Here is a 20,958-nt window from a genome sequence, read left to right as displayed (position 1 = left end):
AAATGGTGTTATCCTATCCTGTAGAATAAAAATCACTGAATGAAACACCAGATCAAAACTGCAGTTTACTGCCAAAGCCAAGCAGCTATAGCGATATGACTGTTCATGTCAACACTTGAATATCTGATACTTTGTGCAAAGGGCTTTAACAACAAGGAAGTAGGCAGTATTTATCAGTTACTATGGGAGGCTTTTGTATGATAAACATTATGATTAAAGCTATCACTATACATCTTGGTTAGTGTGGGTAAAAAATATCTTTTACAGGATAATGTTGTCAGTACTTAAGCTTGTCACACCTTTAAACAAATGTTTGACAGTGACGATGTTCCAAACATCTCTTGAGAATAGGGCCATGAGTTTTGAGCTAATTTAAGATCCCATTATCATCCATTATCCTGCAGTGTTTTCTCTCCAAAGAAAGACGACACTGAGTTTGCTGTGAAAGTATTCTCTTGTGGTGTAATTGAAGTGTGATAACAGGTGATATTCAATATGTCTGGCCTTTCCAAATAGTCTTATTAGGACTTAAAGCAAATATAGCCCCAAGCTCACAAGTGCCCAAGCTCTTACTTTTGCAATTGTTGACAAATGTATTGAACGCTTCTGTTAATTACATGTCAGATGTATTTCAGCATCTTGTTACTAGGCACCAAAACTCCAGGCTGTGAAGCTCCTTATTCTTGGTATCAGTAATGTGGCTTGGTCATAAACTCTTCAAGGTCACGTTAGTAAGGTTGTGTTTGAGGTAAGTACAGATCTGAGGAAATTTGTTGTTGCTTCTGATGCGTTCGATTGGTGCATGGCACTGGCTTTGCTTATTGTCTGGGTCCTGCTGGGGCCTCTGATGCTACAAATGCTCTAACCCGTCTCCTAGAAATTATATTGCTTAACTGTTTTCCTAATTACATTGTGGTGACAACATAATCGCTGCCTGGATAAAGCTCCCAGCAGTTCTTAGAGTTCATATAAACACTACATTTACGTGCTGAGCTGGAGTGGCAAGGGGTTGGATAAACAGGCTTACGAAGTGAAGTCACTGTCACGCCAGAGCCCAGAGTTCATGCCCCACTCTGGTATGTAGTTCGCTTAAGGCTACTTCGCACTTTGGTTGGGGTTACAGAAAGATGATGATTTTGTCAGTCTCAAGTCAATTCTTGCTTTTATGTATCAAACAGAGCTAAAAATTGCATAGAGTATTACAAGTGTCTACATTACATTTCCCTCTTGTCATATTTGCTTTGCATATATCATGTATATAACTGTATTTTCTATGAGAAAAGGCTGAAATGTTTGTGTTTTATGTATTTGAAAATGTTTTCCAAGTTTGGTATGTGCATCTGTTTGGTTCACACTGCTCACAGTAAATATAAATATAGAAAAAGAAAAAGTCATTAATCTTTCTAAACTGTTGAAGTTTAATTAGAGCAGTGCGTTGGTTGCCAGTAGTGACACAGGAGGGTTCATAATGTTCAGATGAGCTAATGAGCTATGGACATATCAGTCACAAGTACTGAGTTTGTGTTGCTGTATGGCTCAAGTTAACTTGAAAGAGTGAATACAGTGAAAGTTTATGTGATTATTCAATTTTTTGTTTATGTTACGGCTGTTAGCTTAAATTGTAGTTGTGTGGGAGCCAGTACTGTAAAGGCAAGTGTGTGGTTTACCTATGTAATGCTGCAAAGGAGGAGGCGTTGAGGTAGGGTATCTGGAAAACATCACTGCACTCTACACTGGAAGAAAAAACATACTGCACTGTTAACATGGACAGGTCTCTAAGGGAAGCCATGTTCAAAACAAATATAAACCTGACCAGTGGAAATGACCCCCACATTAAAACATAACCTAAATAATTCTCTACACTGCCTGGTTTTTCAGGGTGGCCAAGATATTTTTGAATTCCAAAGCAGCTGATATTCCCTTGTGTGTAATAAATCGGAAATCTTAGTGCAAGTGTTACGCAGCACATTGGAAATTTGTTTGTGTGTGCTCTGTGTTGTGTGTGTGTGTGTGTGTGTGCTCTGTGTTTTGTGTGTGTGTGTTACCATTTAATCTCGTGTGAGAGAGAAATTTAAATTAGTTAGAGCAGAAAGGGACAAGGTAAACAGAGATTAGGAGAGACAGTTTTCTGTCTTCTTTTTTTATAGTTGACAGAGAAACATTTTCAAACGGCATATATTGCTGAAAGCATTTGGTGCAGGTAAGTTAAATACGTAAAATGGATACTGGAATTAATGCCTCTGCAACTGCATGTTGTTATCGTGACAATGTCTGTGTTTAGATGTGGATGATTTACAATATTGAAGTGTGGTTGCAGAGATGTTTATGTGTTGACTGAACTATGTGATATTTCCTTCTCAGAATCATGACAAATGTACCATCACACTGCACCTCATCGCCGGGATGAAACTGGTAGGATTATTTTCTACTTTTCAGTTTCAGTTTTTTTTAAATCATTTACATGTTTTGTAAAAGCACACAGCAAAATTGCTTTTTTAAATTGTTATGCAGCGATGGTTTGGTGCATGTGAACTCCATGTTTTGGCCTGCGAGTAAATTCCATTTGCATCAACTTTAATCTCAAATTCAGTGAAGTTCTTTATCTCCTCTTTAGGTTGTTTTTTTAACATATTTATCTTGATTTGCAAAAAAACCAAACATCCAAAACTCGATATTCATCTACAACAAATGTACTCACATGAATGTAACAGAGTATCTGGTATGGAATTCTAATAACAAGATCAATTCTTATTGTTAAAATGTGTTAGGCTAATAGATTAAGATTATTGAAGGTAAAAAGCCTGATGTTATGACATTTCATGATATGCATGACGTCTTAAAATGTAAATACATCGTCTGTATTTGCATTTTATTAATGACAATAAGGAATGCTGGGTAACTCCTGCAAATTTCAAGCTCAACTTAGATCTCCCCGATCAGAGACGCGAGTGCATGAGGCCGTCAGTGGTTGACTGTTCATGAATCTAATTGGTAAGTGTGCCTAATGCAAACCCTTTGTTAAAGTAACCCGTTGTTTGTGAGTGCTGCATTTTGAAAAAACCCCACTAATAACTATTGTTTTTAATTCATCACCTAGGATGAAACAGGATTATTTGGGAGCACAAACGTTAATTGAGTGACATGCAAAGATTAAGAGGGGTTGAACATAGGACTTTAATACAACCCTATGTATATAGTTTTATAAAATAATTATATTAAAATTGAATTCATATGACTATTAAATGTTGCATACGGCCAAAATAAAAGATGGGCTTATCTAAACATTTAAGTGAAGTGAACTTAATTTTCTCTATGAGGTTAAATATCATGTTTATGTTTAATTATTATTTAATCTCAATTGAACATATTCCACATTAGTTGACGTCTTTGACAACTGCAGATTGCTTCATCTTATATGTGGTCATAGGTACATTCATGTATTGACATGCAATTCTGGTTATTTCTGTCCCTCACAGGAAAGTGGTTCTCTGCACTGGGATCATGATGCTACTTCACCTACTTTTAGTGCACAGACGACCATATAACTTGTTCATTCTGTAAGTCATGCACACCAATGCAAATAAAGGTAATCAGATGATTTATTGAGTCTGTTGGTATTATTTCCCTTCATCATAGATGCTCTCCTACTCGTCCTGTAACAATTGCAAGCATATGTTTTTTAAATAAATGGCTGTTGTGAAACAGTTTCAGTCAGTGTTATAATTCAAATAGATCTCAAACCTGATTGAAGTCTGTTGGCTGTAGAAGTGGTTGCTCGCTCAGGTCTCCTTTTTTCTTCTTCTTCTTCTTCCACTTCCTGTGCACTGTAGACAAAGAATGATATAGCCAGTTTAGTCCGTTTGTTGGTTTAGCTCATTAGTGAGTTTTCTACTTTAGTTCATTTATTTTCTTAACTGAAAAATGTTGATGACATTTATAGCAAGCTAAAAACATAGGTTAAAAAAGTTTACTGTACATTTAAAGGGCTAATCCTCCTTTAATTGATCATCATGAAATGATTTAAAGGGACACTCAATCTATTTACACATGTTGTTTGGGTGACAAGACATAAAACAGCCTGTAAGAACACTTCTTTTCTTCTGTGGCTTTTGATGCGCATTCTAAATAGATTTAAAAAAAACAGTAGGATCCAGAAACTATTACAGAAAGGAGTAATCAATTTTCTTTATATTCAGTGAAGTGCTGACGTGTTGGTACTTAAACATGAATGATAATTTGTACAAATCTAGATCTGTAATTGAGTCATACCATATGGTAAAAGGGTTATGATGGACTGTCCGGGCTGTTTCCCTGCCATCTGTCCAAGGCGTGGCAGGATAGATTCAAACATGCCTTCATGACACTGTAAAAACAAAGTAAAGACAAAACAGAAGTGAAGTCATATTTCTAAATAGGCTTTTTACAGTTTCCAATAACAAATTACTTTAAGAATACACCTCTTACTGTTTGATCATGCACTCAGTATGAGCTGGAGACGTAGCTGTGTGAAAGGAGCAGAAGGTGGTGATGATAGAGAAGCTGGTAATATAAGCAGCATGTTTGCACCTTTGCAACTTGAGGCTCCCTTTGGTGTTTATAAGATGGCAGTGACCCCCCAACCAACATTAGTACACACACATCCTTGCGACTTGTGACAGTCATTAGCACCACAAGGAACTGACAGCAATCCGCGCAGTCTTTCCCCCCACATACACTCTATAGCACACACACACACACTTCTCGCCTCCTCACACCCTAATCCCAGCAGATCTACTAAGATGGACAAGCGGCAACAGTCAAAATACAGCACTGAGACCAAATTTTAACCAACAGACCCCAAACAGTCTCATACACAACGTATTGACAGCATTTGAAAGTATTCAAATACAACTCAAATTGCACATGCTGAAAAGACTGCAGGACAGTGTTATAATACAAGTCTTTAAGAATATGATTAATGCAGCTTCATACATACGTTTTAAAAAGGAAACATCCTTGAGATTGTTGACAGAGACACAATATGACATCTTTTTTTTAATAGAACAAAGACATGGGTGCTTAAAGTTAAAAATATTTTCAATCATCCTTTGAGAATAACCAAGTACGATTCCAAATGGTGTGAATAACTGACCGACCACAACACATAGTTAAACTCAAAACGACGTTAAAAAGTCCACAGATGACTCATTAGTTTACACAACAAGTTTAAAACACAAGCACCTTTCTATAGACTCTTTAACAAGTATATAATAATAACAACACAGAATCATAATAACAATTCTATGACACATTAAAATCCTTAATGAAACACTAAAAATACATGTACTTACAATGTTAAAAATGGATGCAACTGTTACTGTAAATGTATATCCATTCTCTTTGTGGCCGGCCTGGAGACTGGAATGTTACTCAACACTCACCTAGGTTTGTTTTCCAGAGTCCAGTTGTTGCTGCTTGACGAATGAAGAAACTGTCAGATAGAGATCAAAGGCCACGCAAATACAATAAGCCACTTGAGAATTTGGCATTTGGTTTGAGCATCCCCATAAGCCTGATGCTATATTTGAGTTTTGCCCTAATATGACAGAAGATTACAGAGCAGATATCAAGTAACACTGAAGACAGAGGCTCATTATATCCCGCTGGTAACCACTTTAGAATTTATTCTTCCTATTCACTGCCGTAAGAAGACACTCTTGCCGGTGGAAACAGTGCCTAATAGCTGTCTACCCACACTTTCAAATTTGACCTGCTCTGTGCCAAGTTCTTAGGAGGACATTTGTCAAGTGCACCTGCTATCTTTGATACAATCTTCTATCCCATGACATACTGTAGAGGTTAAACAAAACAAACCAGACAATAAAAACACACAAAACAGACATGTCATGGTGGGTGGTTTGTAAAATATGAGAGGAAAGACCGCTGGAATCCATCACTCAGTCAGCTCTGCATTTAGGAGCCGTCTCAGTCTCCCTTGCGGGTCCTCAAGAGAAAGAATAAGAACAGCTGTTGGCACTGTTCACAGAAATAATCCCTTGGCAATCCTTCCTTTTCTTTAAAGCTCACTGGCACTCGTTTCATTTTTTTAATCATTCCTGACTTGTAAGGACTTTGAAACAGTATATGAGTGACTTTTTAAGCCTCCTCCAAAGCATCGCAAGGGGCTTCTTTTGTGCCAGGGAGCATTAAAAAGCTGTATTAGTCACACCTTTGGACTGCCAGTAACTACTGACTTCATCAAGGGCAACCAACTTCACATCTGTACCTTATTTTCCAACACACTAGTTTCCACAAGCAGAACCAACTTTACACCTACATGCTACATAAGCATGTATTTAACTCACAGTAAGCAAAAAGAAATGAATGTGTAGATGCATTGCAAAATGTTTCTCCAATCTTCAAAGTATACAACAACAATTATAACTAAAAGCAACACAACAGCCTTTGCAAATAATCACAGGAACATGTATACATGTATATACATCTAAACAAATTCTGAGAACTGTCAAAGATCTGACATGGAAGACATCCCAATCTGTTTAATGTGACAGCTCGAAGAAACATCTCCTGCTGAAGCAATATGCCAGGCGACATGACCAAATACAGCACAACACGTGCGATAGGCTCCCATCACTGTATATAAGGGGCACAGGGAACCTCCAGCGAGGAGAGGCACCCGGCAAAGGTAAGTTTCTTTGTGGCTAAGATGTATTCAGAGTCATTAGACTGCTCCAATACAAAATATTATAGTTATAACACTACCATGTGGTTTGTATTAAGTTATGATTCTAGAAGATAGATATTCGTATGACTACAGACAGATTTAGAGTCTCATCAATATAATCTCAGTCATTCATTTTTCAACTTTGCTTTAAAATAAAGGGTTTTAGAGTCGACTCTCAGCAGTAGTTTTTGGGAACCCAAAACCTCTGCTTCTTTTTTCAGAAGTCTGCACTGAAATCTTCCAGAAAAGTCCCTGCTGTACCTGGGTTATCCAAGGTAAATTCAACTTTGTGTTTGACTCATAATATGCCAGAAGGTATCTCTTTTTAACATATTGTAAAAGTAGAACATTCATATGAATACATAAATAATCATCACTATTTGCTTGTATTCTCTCTTGCAGTAAAGATCCATCATGCCGGACCCGGAAATGGAGTGTTTTGGCCCGGCGGCCGCTTACCTCCGGAAGCCAGAAAAAGAGAGGATTGAAGCACAAAACAGTCCTTTTGATGCCAAAACAGCGTACTTTGTGACCGAGCCTGCAGAAATGTACCTCAAGGGGAAACTTGTAAAGAGGGAGGGCGGCAAAGCCACCGTGGACACTATCACCGGAAAGGTGAGAACTAAAGCACTAGAATTAAAAGTTTTACAGCGCTGCGGAGGCATATGTGTTAACTCTTTGGCATGGTAATTTAAGAATAAGAATAAATAAAAATGTAATCAATACTCAAATTGTGAAAAAAGTAAAAACATTTATGCTATTGTCATAACATTGTCATTGCCATAACCAACATTTGGTTAAGAACAAACTGATTAATATGACAATTCTGAAGCTGACATAATTTAAGACCAACCATTGTCAAACTCAAGAATGCAGTGGCCCAATTAGAAATCTAAAAATAAACTAGGGCGCTCCTAAAACTAACTCAAACACTTGAAACTAAGCTCAAGTATTTCCCAATAAATAAACAGAAACATTCTATGTGCAAGTGCATTGCACAATAAACCCTCCAAAGACACCTAACAATTCAATAAGCAACAAAATAAGCACGAAAAGTAACTTGTAAAATTCACAAATGAAAAATGCTCTGTAAATTTATTACAAAGGACTTCTCACTGCCGTACCTTCAAGGTCCACAAGGGGGCTGCAGCCCACACTTTTGGTGCTGCTTTAGACAACACATGACTGCTGCTGGACAAAACAAGGATTATCTCTGTGCCTCTCTTCTCTCTAAAACAGACTCTCACTGTAAAAGAAGATGAGGTCTTCCCCATGAACCCTCCAAAGTACGATAAGATCGAGGACATGGCCATGATGACCCACCTCAGCGAACCCTCTGTGCTGTATAACCTCAAAGAGCGCTATGCAGCATGGATGATCTACGTAAGACCAGTTTAAACATTTAACAAAGGTTTTTGTGCTGTATATAGAGTTTATATTGTGGTATGAAGAGGACAATAAATATATGTCTTGTTCTCCAAACAGACCTACTCAGGCCTGTTCTGCGTCACTGTGAACCCCTACAAGTGGCTCCCAGTGTACGACGCAGCGGTTGTAGCAGGATACAGAGGCAAAAAGAGGATTGAGGCTCCACCCCACATCTTCTCCATCTCGGACAATGCCTATCAGTTCATGCTCCAAGGTATCGATAACTTTGTAAGCTAGTATGTTCAGAAATCTAAAATTATACAGTAAACTCCTAATTGTTGTACAACATTTTGATGTCTTGCAGATAGAGAAAACCAGTCTATTCTGATCACGTAAGTCACAACCTTTTATATTATTGTCTACAGTTTGAGTTCTGACAACAGTACTAACATTTGTCATTTTAAATAATATGTATGAACACCCTGCTTAACCTAGCGGAGAATCTGGTGCAGGAAAGACTGTCAACACCAAACGTGTCATCCAGTACTTTGCGACAATCGCAGTGGCTGGAGGAAAGAAACAAGAGCATGTATCTGGGAAAATGCAGGTAAGAAACATATTTATATGAAACATGAAAACATGAAACATGAAAAGAAGCTGAATTTTCTCTCACATAGACTAAATTATGTATTATAATGTTATTTATAGGGGTCACTGGAAGATCAAATCATTGCAGCAAACCCACTGTTGGAAGCTTATGGTAATGCCAAGACTGTGAGGAATGACAATTCTTCTCGTTTTGTAAGTTTATTGTTTTTTTCTTTGACTTAAATCCACTTGCTATTTTGTGACAACAATCAATCACCTTGACATTATTCTAAATGTAAATTTGTATTCATATAGGGAAAATTCATCCGAATTCATTTTGGGACGACTGGAAAGCTGGCTTCAGCTGACATTGAAACATGTAAGACTTGATACTCATTAAGCATTTCCTGTTTCATTACACTCGCAACTACTTACAAAAGGCAAGCGGGAGAAAAACAATTCTGGAGAACACAAATTAGATAAATAATTTGTGTTCTCTCCAGTGTTTATGAATTAATAACAGGTCAAAAGTCTTTGTTAGAATAATCTTTCCAAGAAACTTATTTTTAATCTGTGAAAAAAAATAAGGAGAAAAAAAGCTGTAGCTGTTTGCTCAGATACTTTGTATATGGAAAAAGTGTTTGTTTTTGTAATATTAATTTTGGCCACAAGAGGCTAATGTTCATTACATTGCACAACCTAAATTTCCAGCCATAAAAAAACATGATATTAATGTTACATGACTTGCAAACACACAATAACCAGTATGTACAGGTGTTTAGAGGGAGTTAGGAAACTGAAGAACACAATGTGCCATTAGTCCTATTTAGAATATGAGGTAATGGTGCCCCCCTCATCTTCTCATCCAAAATGTATAGTAAGAGATGGTCCTGGATTTTTTTCCTAAGTTTTAAACATGGGAGGGAGAAAAAAATATGTCAGATTTAAATAAAATGTAACACCAATTTTTTCCCATCATGCCTTAATGTTTTAATCATTTTAGCGAAATTAAGAGATTTTCCTAATTTTGTCACAACATAAATCCATACAGATCTGCTGGAGAAGTCTCGTGTGACGTTCCAGCTGTCTGCTGAAAGAAGCTACCACATCTTCTACCAGCTCATGACAGGTCACAAACCTGAGCTGATAGGTGTGTAACTATTATTATTATTTCCCGTTATTTAGCATAGAAAAACAATGGTTAATCAAAGGTAGAAATATTTTGTTTGAACGAATTTTAACGAATGTCTCCCCCCCAATTTTCCACAGAGGCTCTCCTGATCACCACAAATCCATATGACTATCACATGATCAGTCAGGGTGAAATCACTGTCAAAAGCATCAACGACATTGATGAATTCATCGCAACTGATGTAAGGACTTAATTTTGCTAACTGTATTTACAGCTATAACAAATCACTTCTCACTTTTATTTTTTATTATAGTTCTGCATGAAATCCCTGTAAGAAGCTTATGATTTAGAGGTTCATTGTCAATTAGGGGTTGATTTCTGAAGCTGTATTTTTGTAGAGCTGTTCCACAGAACTAATAATATTGCCCTATAATATTTTGTGTATACGAAAATGATGCTCCTTTTTGCTTTGAAGCAACACAAGCTATGTTACATTTGTGTGATTGATGTTCACATCTTCATTCCACAGACTGCTATTGACATTCTGGGCTTCACTTTAGAAGAAAAGGCAAGCATGTACAAGCTGACTGGAGCTGTGATGCACCATGGAAACATGAAGTTCAAGCAAAAACAGCGTGAAGAGCAGGCTGAACCTGATGGCACTGAGGGTATGTCATCACCATGAGCTTTAATGTATTACTACAGTGTTTGCGACCTCCAAGAGTAGTGATTTAGAAGTACATTTATTACGTTTACGTTTATTCCTACAATGGGTTTTAAAGATACCTATTTGTGCTGTGCTTTCAGTGGCTGACAAAATCGCCTACCTCATGGGTCTGAACTCAGCTGATTTGCTAAAAGCCCTCTGCTATCCCAGAGTGAAGGTTGGGAATGAGTTTGTGACCAAAGGTCAAACTGTCCCCCAGGTATGGGATGTCAACATGGTGACACACACAAAAAAAAATTATTAATACAAAAAGCTGTCCTAAATGCAGCCATAGATGCAATCATAGCTTTGTATGCCTTTTGTCTCTTGATATGTTGACATTTTTTTTGTGTTTTTCACAACATCCCTGTTGATATTGTATTATTCATTCGTCCAATCAGGTCAACAATGCCGTCAGTGCTCTCTGCAAGTCTGTCTATGAGAAAATGTTCTTGTGGATGGTGGTCAGAATTAATGAGATGTTGGATACCAAGCAGCCCAGAAGCTATTTCATCGGTGTCCTGGATATTGCCGGGTTTGAAATCTTTGATGTAAGTATGCTTAATTGTTACTATATAATCTTATGCAGCCTGATTTAAAGCTGAGACTTGAGGCCTTCTCTGACTTTGATATCTTCATTTCTTTAGTTCAACAGCTTGGAGCAGCTGTGCATCAACTTCACCAATGAAAAACTGCAACAGTTTTTCAACCACCACATGTTTGTGCTGGAGCAAGAGGAGTACAAGAAAGAGGGAATCGAATGGGAGTTCATTGACTTTGGTATGGATCTGGCTGCCTGCATTGAGCTCATTGAGAAGGTAACGATATGCTTTATATTCACAAACATAGAAACCCATCTGATGACATGAATGCTTTTGTTTAAATAAGCATTTCCTCATGACAGCCCATGGGCATCTTCTCCATCCTTGAAGAGGAGTGCATGTTCCCCAAGGCAACAGACATCACTTTCAAGAACAAACTGTATGACCAGCATCTTGGGAAAAGTGCCCCCTTCCAGAAACCCAAACCTGCCAAAGGCAAAGCTGAGGCCCATTTCTCCCTGATGCACTATGCTGGCACTGTTGATTACAATGTCAATGGCTGGCTTGATAAGAACAAGGACCCTCTGAATGACTCAGTTGTTCAGCTCTACCAGAAGTCTTCAGCCAAACTGTTGGCTCTCCTTTACGTCGCTCATCCCGGAGCAGAAGGTAGGGATAATATTCTTATTAAAAAGAGTTTTCTTGTTTCTGTTTAATTTTATACAATGATTTCTCTGTATCTCAAGAGCACAATTTTAATTAAAAAATGTCATAAATATGTTAAAGTTAATATCCAAATTGTATCTTTGTTGTACAGGAGAGGGTGGTGGCAAAAAAGGCGGCAAGAAAAAGGGTGGGTCTTTTCAGACTGTGTCTGCTCTGTTCAGGGTAAGCATCATAAATAACTGCCTCACTAAAAAAAGCAGTCAAATACATTCCCAAATGATGCTAAATGTAAAACTTAGGAAAACAGGCCATTTGATTTTAAAATATGAATTATTCCATATTTCAGGAGAATTTAGGCAAGCTGATGACCAACCTAAGGAGCACTCATCCTCATTTCGTACGTTGTTTGATTCCAAATGAATCAAAGACTCCTGGTAAGCCAAATTACTACATTCATTTATGCATACATTAAGACTTCTGTAAGCGTGCAACAGAAGACTGAAATCAGCATGTCCTTTAGGTCTTATGGAGAACTTCCTGGTCATCCACCAGCTGAGATGTAACGGTGTGCTGGAAGGTATCAGGATCTGCAGGAAAGGTTTCCCCAGCAGAATCCTCTACGGTGACTTCAAGCAGAGGTATTTACTAACATTGACCATATTTTTGACAATATTGTGATCTATTGTCCAATCGTTAATTAATTTCCCTCCAATCAGGTACAAAGTATTGAATGCTAGTGTCATCCCTGAGGGACAGTTCATTGACAACAAGAAGGCCTCAGAGAAACTCTTGGGCTCTATTGATGTGGATCACACTCAATACAAATTCGGACACACAAAGGTAATCAGTTTGTCTATTATGGATGTTCTCTTGGTTTTAACTGCTAAGTAGGCAGACAATTCATGTCAAGGAACACTATGTTTTAGGTGTTTTTCAAAGCTGGTCTGCTGGGAACTCTGGAGGAGATGAGAGATGAGAAACTTGCCATCCTGGTCACAATGACTCAGGCGGTGTGCAGAGGTTTCCTCATGAGGAGAGAGTTTGTCAAGATGATGGAGAGGAGGTAATGTAGAAATGTTCTATCACACATCAAAGTGTGCATCTGTAAAAAATAACTTATTTTAAAAGGAAGTGTCTAAATTAAAAAGCAGTCTATACTTTTTACCAATTCAACCCTAAACAATGAAAAATAAATTAATCTTTTTGCTTACTTTAATATCTGTTTACCCAAGGGAGGCCATTTACTCCATCCAGTACAACATCCGCTCATTCATGAATGTCAAAACATGGCCATGGATGAAGCTCTATTTCAAGATTAAGCCTCTGCTGAAGAGCGCCGAGACTGAGAAAGAGATGGCACAGATGAAAGAGGACTTTCAAAAGACCAAAGAGGATCTAGCAAAGGCTCTGGCTAAGAAGAAAGAACTGGAAGAGAAGATGGTTACTCTGCTGCAGGAGAAGAACGACTTGCAGCTACAAATTCAGTCTGTACGTAAAAATTCTAAGAGGGAATTTCTTTTCCAGAGATCCTGTTTCTTTCAGTGAAATATATATTTTTTAAGCGTTATGTCCTATCAAATTTAGGAAAGTGAAACCCTCTGCGATGCTGAGGAAAGGTGTGAGGGGCTCATTAAAGCGAAAATCCAGCTTGAGGCCAAAGTCAAAGAGACGGCTGAGAGACTGGAGGATGAGGAGGAAATGAATGCTGAGCTGACCGCAAAGAAGAGGAAGCTGGAGGACGAGTGCTCTGAGTTGAAGAAGGACATTGATGACTTGGAGCTCACCCTGGCCAAAGTGGAAAAGGAGAAACACGCCACTGAGAACAAGGTTGGTATATCTTATTTGAGGCCTTTGAGTCTGTCCTTTTATAGAATGTTAAAATCCTTTAAAATTATTCACATAATATTTGGTATATAGGTCAAAAACCTGGTGGAAGAAATGACATCTCAAGATGAGACCATTACTAAGCTGACCAAAGAGAAGAAAGCCCTCCAAGAGGCCCATCAGCAGACCCTTGATGATCTCCAGGCAGAGGAAGACAAAGTCAACACTCTGACGAAGGCCAAGACCAAGTTGGAGCAGCAAGTGGATGATGTGAGTATTTATAGCAAACAGTTTTTCAGTCCCCTTGAAAAAGAATAGCAAAATTATAATACCTCTTCTCGGTTAAAAACAGCTTGAGGGTTCCTTGGAGCAAGAAAAGAAGCTCCGTATGGACCTTGAGCGAGCCAAAAGAAAGCTTGAAGGAGATCTGAAACTGGCCCATGAAACCATCATGGATCTGGAGAATGACAAGCAGCAGTCTGAGGAGAAAATAAAGAAGTATGTGTATATTTAATTTATTGATTTACAAAAATGTATTATGAGTTTGACCTAAATGTGTATGTCCAACTTAGTTTCCAAAAGTTCTCCTCTAGCCAAATAACATTTATTGTAAAAAATACCCAAAAACCAATAGTGAAAACAGGCATTCCTGTTTAAAAGCTTTTCAGCAAAGAGGATTTAACAACATCAAAACTGCATTCTCTGTGTTCAAAATCAAGAATTAAAGCAATTTTGATTTGCTTACTTCAAGATAAATATTATTCCGCTGGGAGTAATGGTTTTAAAATATTTCTATCTTCACAGGAAGGACTTTGAAACAAGCCAGCTTCTTAGCAAGATTGAGGATGAGCAATCTCTTAGTGCTCAGCTTCAGAAAAAGATCAAAGAACTTCAGGTAGGTTTGTTAGTACTATCTAACAGTGACCATACTCCACTTACTCTGGATGAGCCAAATATGCTAAACTAAGAGACCAATAATTTTTTAAAAAGTGATTGTTTTTTTCCCCTCAATATGTAAATATTAGGCTCGTATCGAGGAGCTGGAGGAGGAGATCGAGGCTGAGCGTGCTGCTCGGGCAAAGGTGGAGAAGCAGAGGTCTGATCTCTCCAGGGAACTTGAAGAGATCAGCGAGAGGCTTGAAGAAGCGGGCGGAGCAACATCTGTTCAGATTGAGATGAACAAAAAACGAGAGGCAGAGTTTCAGAAACTGCGTCGTGACCTCGAAGAGTCCACCCTGCAGCATGAGGCCACCGCTGCTGCCCTCCGCAAGAAGCAGGCTGACAGCGTGGCAGAGCTGGGAGAACAGATCGATAACCTTCAGAGAGTCAAACAGAAGCTGGAGAAAGAGAAGAGCGAATTCAAGATGGAGATCGATGACCTCAGTAGCAATATGGAGTCTGTCTCTAAATCAAAGGTACAATGAAGGTTGAATCAACAAAAATGATCAGAGTTGCTAAACTTCTCTTTTCATTTAGCTCCCATTGAATGAGACTATATTTCATAATAATGGTTTAACATAATTTGTTCATTTCAGACCAATCTGGAAAAAATGTGTCGTACACTTGAGGATCAATTGAGTGAGATAAAGACCAAAAATGATGAACATGTCCGACAACTGAATGACACTGGGGTGCAAAGGGCAAGACTGCAAACAGAGAATGGTGAGAAACTAGTGTTTCTTATTTTTTAAGCACAAAATTCCAATCTTGTCTCTCCAATACAAAGCACATATTGAATTTAGATTAATTCTAACTCTCTGTTCTCTTCATAGGTGAAATCAGTCGCCAGCTGGAAGAAAAAGAAGCCTTGATTTCTCAGCTGACAAGGAGCAAGCAGGCTTATACCCAGCAGATTGAGGAGTTCAAGAGGCACATTGAAGAGGAAGTTAAAGTGTGTGCACATTACAGACAAAATGATAGATCTACAGAGAGGCAAAATTAAAACATATTTCAGTAAAAAAATGTCTCTATTTCTTTTAAGGCCAAGAACGCCCTGGCTCATGCTGTTCAGTCATCTCGTCATGACTGTGATCTGCTCAGAGAGCAGTATGAGGAGGAGCAGGAGGCCAAGTCTGAGCTGCAGCGTGGAATGTCTAAGGCTAACAGCGAGGTGGCTCAGTGGAGATCCAAATATGAGACTGATGCCATTCAGCGCACTGAGGAGCTGGAGGAGGCAAAGTAAGTCCTTTAAATTTTTACTCTGTTTACCACCTCCATTAAGTATAAGACATAATATACTAAAAGTACATCACATGTCCTTAACAGGAAAAAGCTTGCCCAGCGTCTTCAGGATGCAGAGGAATCCATTGAGGCCGTAAATGCAAAATGTGCCTCTCTGGAAAAGACAAAACAGAGACTTCATGGTGAGGTAGAAGACCTAATGATTGATGTGGAGAGAGCTAATTCTCTGGCTGCTACCCTTGACAAGAAGCAAAGGAACTTTGATAAGGTCAGATATTTTCTAGGGCCACAATTGATTAAATGACGGCAGATAAATTGTAAATAACTGAAATAAAGAGCTCTCTTTTTTTGTTTCTAGGTACTTGCAGAGTGGAAGCAGAAGTATGAGGAATGCCAGGCTGAGCTTGAAGGCTCTCAAAAAGAAGCTCGCTCTCTCAGCACTGAGATGTTTAAGATGAAAAATTCATATGAAGAAGCTTTGGACCACCTGGAGACCCTGAAGAGGGAGAACAAAAATCTGCAACGTATGCCAAGTTTTCAAAAAGCAGATTTATTCCAACCAAACTCACTAATAAAACAGATGGTCTAATTCTAAAGAGATTTATAGATTCATAACTGATATTTTATTTCACATCACCCTTCTCGAAAGCAATGTCATGTTATTTTGTAGCAAAGGACAGATGGAAGACTGCGCCCCCCAGTGGGCCAACGTTTTCCTATGGTTTTTTATCACTAACTAACATCAAATTAAATACAGCCTGTCTCAGTTTTGTTAAGGAATGGGCAAGTGTAAATGACATTACATTTAAAGGTTTACCATTCACACACAAAAAAATATTTGGCTCACAACTTCTTCATTGACCATTTATACCTTAATTCTTTTAGAGGAGATCTCCGATCTGACCGAGCAAATTGGAGAGACTGGAAAAACCATTCATGAACTGGAGAAATCCAAAAAGATTGTAGAAATAGAGAAGACCGAACTCCAGACGTCACTTGAAGAGGCTGAGGTACCTAAGGACAAACTATCTCTGATTAAACAGAATATTAAATGCTGGAGCTACAATATTTTTCTTTTCTATTAAGGCTACGCTGGAGCATGAGGAATCCAAGATTCTCCGCATTCAGCTTGAGCTCACCCAAGTTAAAAGTGAGGTTGACAGAAAAATTGCTGAGAAGGACGAGGAGATCGAGCAGATCAAGAGGAACAGCCAGAGAGTGATTGAAACCATGCAGAGCACTTTGGATGCTGAGATCAGGAGCAGAAATGATGCCCTGAGAATCAAGAAGAAGATGGAGGGAGACCTGAACGAGATGGAGGTTCAGCTGAGCCACGCCAACCGCCAGGCAGCTGAAGCCCAGAAGCAGCTGAGGAACGTGCAGGGACAGCTAAAGGTATTGCGGGTTACTAAACAAAATTGCAGACAAAGTTTACTTTATTTAGACTGCATTACAAATGAGTTTTGCTTATTCATTCAGGATGCTCAACTGCACCTTGATGAAGCTATTAGATGTCAGGAGGAAATGAGGGAGCAGGTATCCATGGTGGAGCGCAGGAACACCCTGATGCTGGCTGAGATCGAGGAGCTGAGAGCAGCTCTGGAGCAGACTGACAGAAGCCGCAAAGTGGCTGAACAGGAGCTGGTGGATGCCAGCGAGCGTGTGGGCCTGCTGCACTCTCAGGTATCATTAGGATTCAAACAATGACAAGATAAACAACTGACAACTGAAAATGACAGTATGTAATCGAATTATTATTGGTTTAGAATACCAGCCTCATCAACACCAAGAAGAAGTTGGAAACTGACCTTATTCAGATCCAAGGTGAAGTGGAAGATGCCGTCCAGGAAGCAAGAAATGCTGAAGAGAAGGCCAAGAAGGCCATCACTGATGTGAGTCATACCCATACTACACTATGTAATTATGCAGGATATACATTGTAAAATATGTCAAATAATAGTATGTATCTAAGTCAAAATTTTAGACTTCAATAGGCTTCAGCCTGTATTGTATAAATAAATATTTCAGGCTGCCATGATGGCAGAAGAGCTGAAGAAGGAGCAGGACACCAGCGCTCATTTGGAGAGGATGAAGAAGAACCTGGAGGTGACGGTGAAGGACCTGCAGCACCGCCTTGATGAAGCTGAGAATCTTGCCATGAAGGGTGGCAAGAAGCAGCTCCAGAAGCTGGAGGCTAGGGTAAATGTTGTCCTATTCACTGTAAGCAAGGACCATTTTTTTCACAATTTAAACTCACTGAAATCTTCATCATTTAAGGTCAGAGAATTGGAGGCTGAAGTTGATGCTGAACAGAGGCGTGGTGCTGAAGCTATTAAAGGAGTGCGTAAATATGAGAGGAGAGTAAAAGAGCTCAGCTATCAGGTAAATTATTTATGATACTAAAATTAAACAATTATGTATTATTTAAACTACTTATTTGAGTAATGGGTTGTCTATGGTGATGAGAACAGGTTTGAGCTGGCATTATGTTTCTATTTTAACTTTCTATCATTACGGATCTACGATAGACTGAGGAGGACAAGAAGAATGTTGGCCGACTTCAGGATCTGGTGGACAAGCTGCAAATGAAAGTTAAATCCTACAAGAGGCAGTCTGAGGAAGCTGTGAGTACACTTAATTCATATAACCACACACATTTGAAAATCAATCTACAGGTTTCACAGACTTCACTGTGACACACCCTACAGGAGGAGCAGGCCAACACTCACCTGTCCAGGTACAGGAAGGTGCAGCACGAGATGGAGGAAGCTCAGGAGCGTGCTGACATCGCTGAGTCCCAGGTCAACAAGCTGAGGGCAAAGAGTCGTGAAATTGTCACGATAACGGTAAAGGACTGCCTGAGATGAAACAATTTGAATTTATGCTTAATTTATAATGGGGGTTCACCTTTTAAATTATGGGCATGCTGCTCAATTTTTGACATGCTATTGTTCTTTTCTTTCAGAGAAAGGAAGCAGAGGAGTAAGGAGATTTAAGTTAACCAGTGACAAGAGGTCATACAATATGAGTTTCTTGTTACTTGTTTACTCTAGCATGTAAAGCATGCTAGTCAATAAAAGTAAATATACTACATCTTTATTGTGTCTGTCCTTTCATTTCTGAATGACATGCTTGCATGCAGACTGACTTTGACATCAGGGACTAAGTATTACTCATTGTGTAATATAGATTAGATTAACAAGTAAGCTTTAAAATAAAGCAAGCAAATAAAATAAACAATTATAGTATGACATGGCATATTGCCATACAACAATTAAATAGATAAGCCATTGGAGCACTTACCTACAGTATGTCCTCTTTGTGAAAGTCAGTTCAGGTTCATGAATTGACTGCATACTAATCGTAAAAACCTTAACGGGTTTTAAAAGAAAAAGAAAGAACTAATATCCAGTTCTTCTTGTACTTCATATTCAAGCTCAAAAATGTCCTAACCTATAAAACAACTGAGAATATTTTCTCGTATCAGAAATCCTGACTCATTTGCATACTCTCTACATAAAGTGTATTTTTATTTTGGTTTATAATTCTATTTTAAAAAAAACTACAACCAAAAAACTATCGACCAGTTTCTATTTCATTGTCCTGTGGATTTTGACACAGGAATTTGTTCATGTCCCAAACTGTTACACCATATGTAATGTGTAATCTTACTCACAAGGTACAAAAAATATTCCGTGGAGCCACATTACCATACTTACAACTTTGAAACCTACCAACCATTCAAATATGACATTTTGAATTGCGTAGCAAGTGGATATTTTGTCAAATTCTGGCGAAAACATTTCACAGTATAACTTTCCAAAAACTGAAAAACACAGCGCTAACTTTCAAGCTGCTGTTATTCTGAGAAGACACACAAGCTTAGCATTGGTAGTCTTAGAAAAGCTAAGGTTGTGTGCCAATGAATGTAACACGATGTAACACGTGTTTAGTCTAAGATATCTAAAACGGACACAAACGGGAAATTAGTACGTAATGTGAGCCCCCAAGTGCTATCTCGGTAAATTAGCTAGAATGCTGAAATTTGGCTTAGTTTGCTAAAACGCCATTTTTTCTTGAGAAAGAAGTTTAAACGAACCTTCATGCTTAGTTAGCAACAAAGCTTTAAAAACTATCGTAAGTTAAAGCCTCTCTTATTTTAAACCGTAAACGTACCATTGATATAAGCTAAGAGTTAACCGTCTATTTGAATCTCTAACGGTCGTCCCACGTCATCAATTAACTCTACTCCTGACGTCCCAAACGGACAGCTTAGGCTAATTTAACGGTAGCGTTTGTTTTCCTTAAGTTCAGTAACTAAACGCCAAAAACACTAAAACATGAATGAAGCATGAGTGTTTAAAAACACTCAAAGCTTTGAAGATACTCCACCGGGAAAGTACGAAAACTCTTCTCTTCAACACGTACAAAAGCATTCACTGGGTAGCAATATTAAGGAAGATTTTTTTTTTTTTTTACATTAACATTACCTGTTTCTACTAGAAGTCGTGCCCCTATGAGCTTATCAAAGATGGAAACCGGAAGTGACAATTAGGATGTGTGGTATCAAGCCTTATAAAAATAAATTTTGCCATCATTTTTATTTCAGAACTTTTCATCATTAGATTTTTCACAATAATAGTTGTTACTGAAATAATAATTATAATAAAAATAATTGTCATAATTGAAACTCCCAAGTGTTGAAATTCCCAACAAATTAGAATATAAGAGGAATACTAAAGGGCAGCAGTGATTCTTCATGATCCTCTCACCCCTCTGCATCATCAAGTAGGCAACATGACAATATGAGGGGGGATGTCATCCTCCTTGTTAGCAATATGACCTAAATGCCTCCCCTTTTTAAATTACCATCCCCCCTTCATCATCTAGTAGCAGGCAGTGTTCAAGGGCAGATGCGTTGTCTAGTCTAGGCTGCCTGGCTCATTGATCCTTTATCTGACTGAGGTTTGTGCAAGTTACAATCTATGGCCACAACCATGGCCTTGAAATATCACTAGTCTAACTGTGCTATGTATTGATCCATGGCGCTGTCTGTGGTGCTGAAGTAGAAAACACATTTTTCTCAATCCTGTCCATGTCATTTTAGTCTTGGTTATAAAACTATATACTATAAATACTCATATGTATAGTATATTTTAGACAAGTAGTTTCACCTTCATATAGTGACAAGTAGCAACGTGTAAAAAAAATTTCTACACAACAGTGT

General features: G+C 38.4%; 1 protein-coding gene across 1 annotated transcript; it reads left to right on the top strand.

The window, feature by feature from the left end:
* Positions 1-6,669: 6,669 nt before the first annotated feature.
* LOC138605368 (myosin heavy chain, fast skeletal muscle-like) lies at positions 6,670-18,824 on the top strand. Its single transcript, XM_069677569.1, has 41 exons — positions 6,670-6,685; positions 6,946-6,999; positions 7,127-7,339; positions 7,964-8,107; positions 8,210-8,366; positions 8,457-8,484; positions 8,588-8,699; positions 8,801-8,893; positions 8,996-9,059; positions 9,732-9,830; positions 9,950-10,053; positions 10,342-10,480; positions 10,620-10,738; positions 10,920-11,069; positions 11,166-11,336; positions 11,423-11,729; positions 11,878-11,948; positions 12,073-12,160; positions 12,247-12,364; positions 12,443-12,566; positions 12,653-12,789; positions 12,959-13,214; positions 13,311-13,553; positions 13,644-13,820; positions 13,903-14,048; positions 14,355-14,445; positions 14,576-14,965; positions 15,086-15,212; positions 15,323-15,441; positions 15,532-15,728; positions 15,816-15,999; positions 16,090-16,255; positions 16,617-16,741; positions 16,818-17,126; positions 17,211-17,414; positions 17,498-17,623; positions 17,760-17,930; positions 18,009-18,113; positions 18,260-18,355; positions 18,440-18,577; positions 18,697-18,824. Exons 3-41 carry the CDS (start codon positions 7,139-7,141, stop codon positions 18,715-18,717), a joined length of 5,817 nt encoding a protein of 1,938 aa, XP_069533670.1. The 5' UTR covers positions 6,670-6,685; positions 6,946-6,999; positions 7,127-7,138; the 3' UTR covers positions 18,718-18,824.
* Positions 18,825-20,958: the final 2,134 nt, after the last annotated feature.

The sequence above is a fragment of the Semicossyphus pulcher genome, unplaced genomic scaffold, assembly GCF_022749685.1.
Source record: "Semicossyphus pulcher isolate SPU_LCO1_2020_fin unplaced genomic scaffold, fSemPul1.0.p SCAF_3, whole genome shotgun sequence".
In the NCBI taxonomy this organism is placed as follows: Eukaryota; Metazoa; Chordata; class Actinopteri; order Labriformes; family Labridae; genus Semicossyphus; species Semicossyphus pulcher.
The sequence above is the reverse complement of the archived record's forward strand: the minus strand, read 5'-3'. Positions and strand labels throughout refer to the sequence as shown.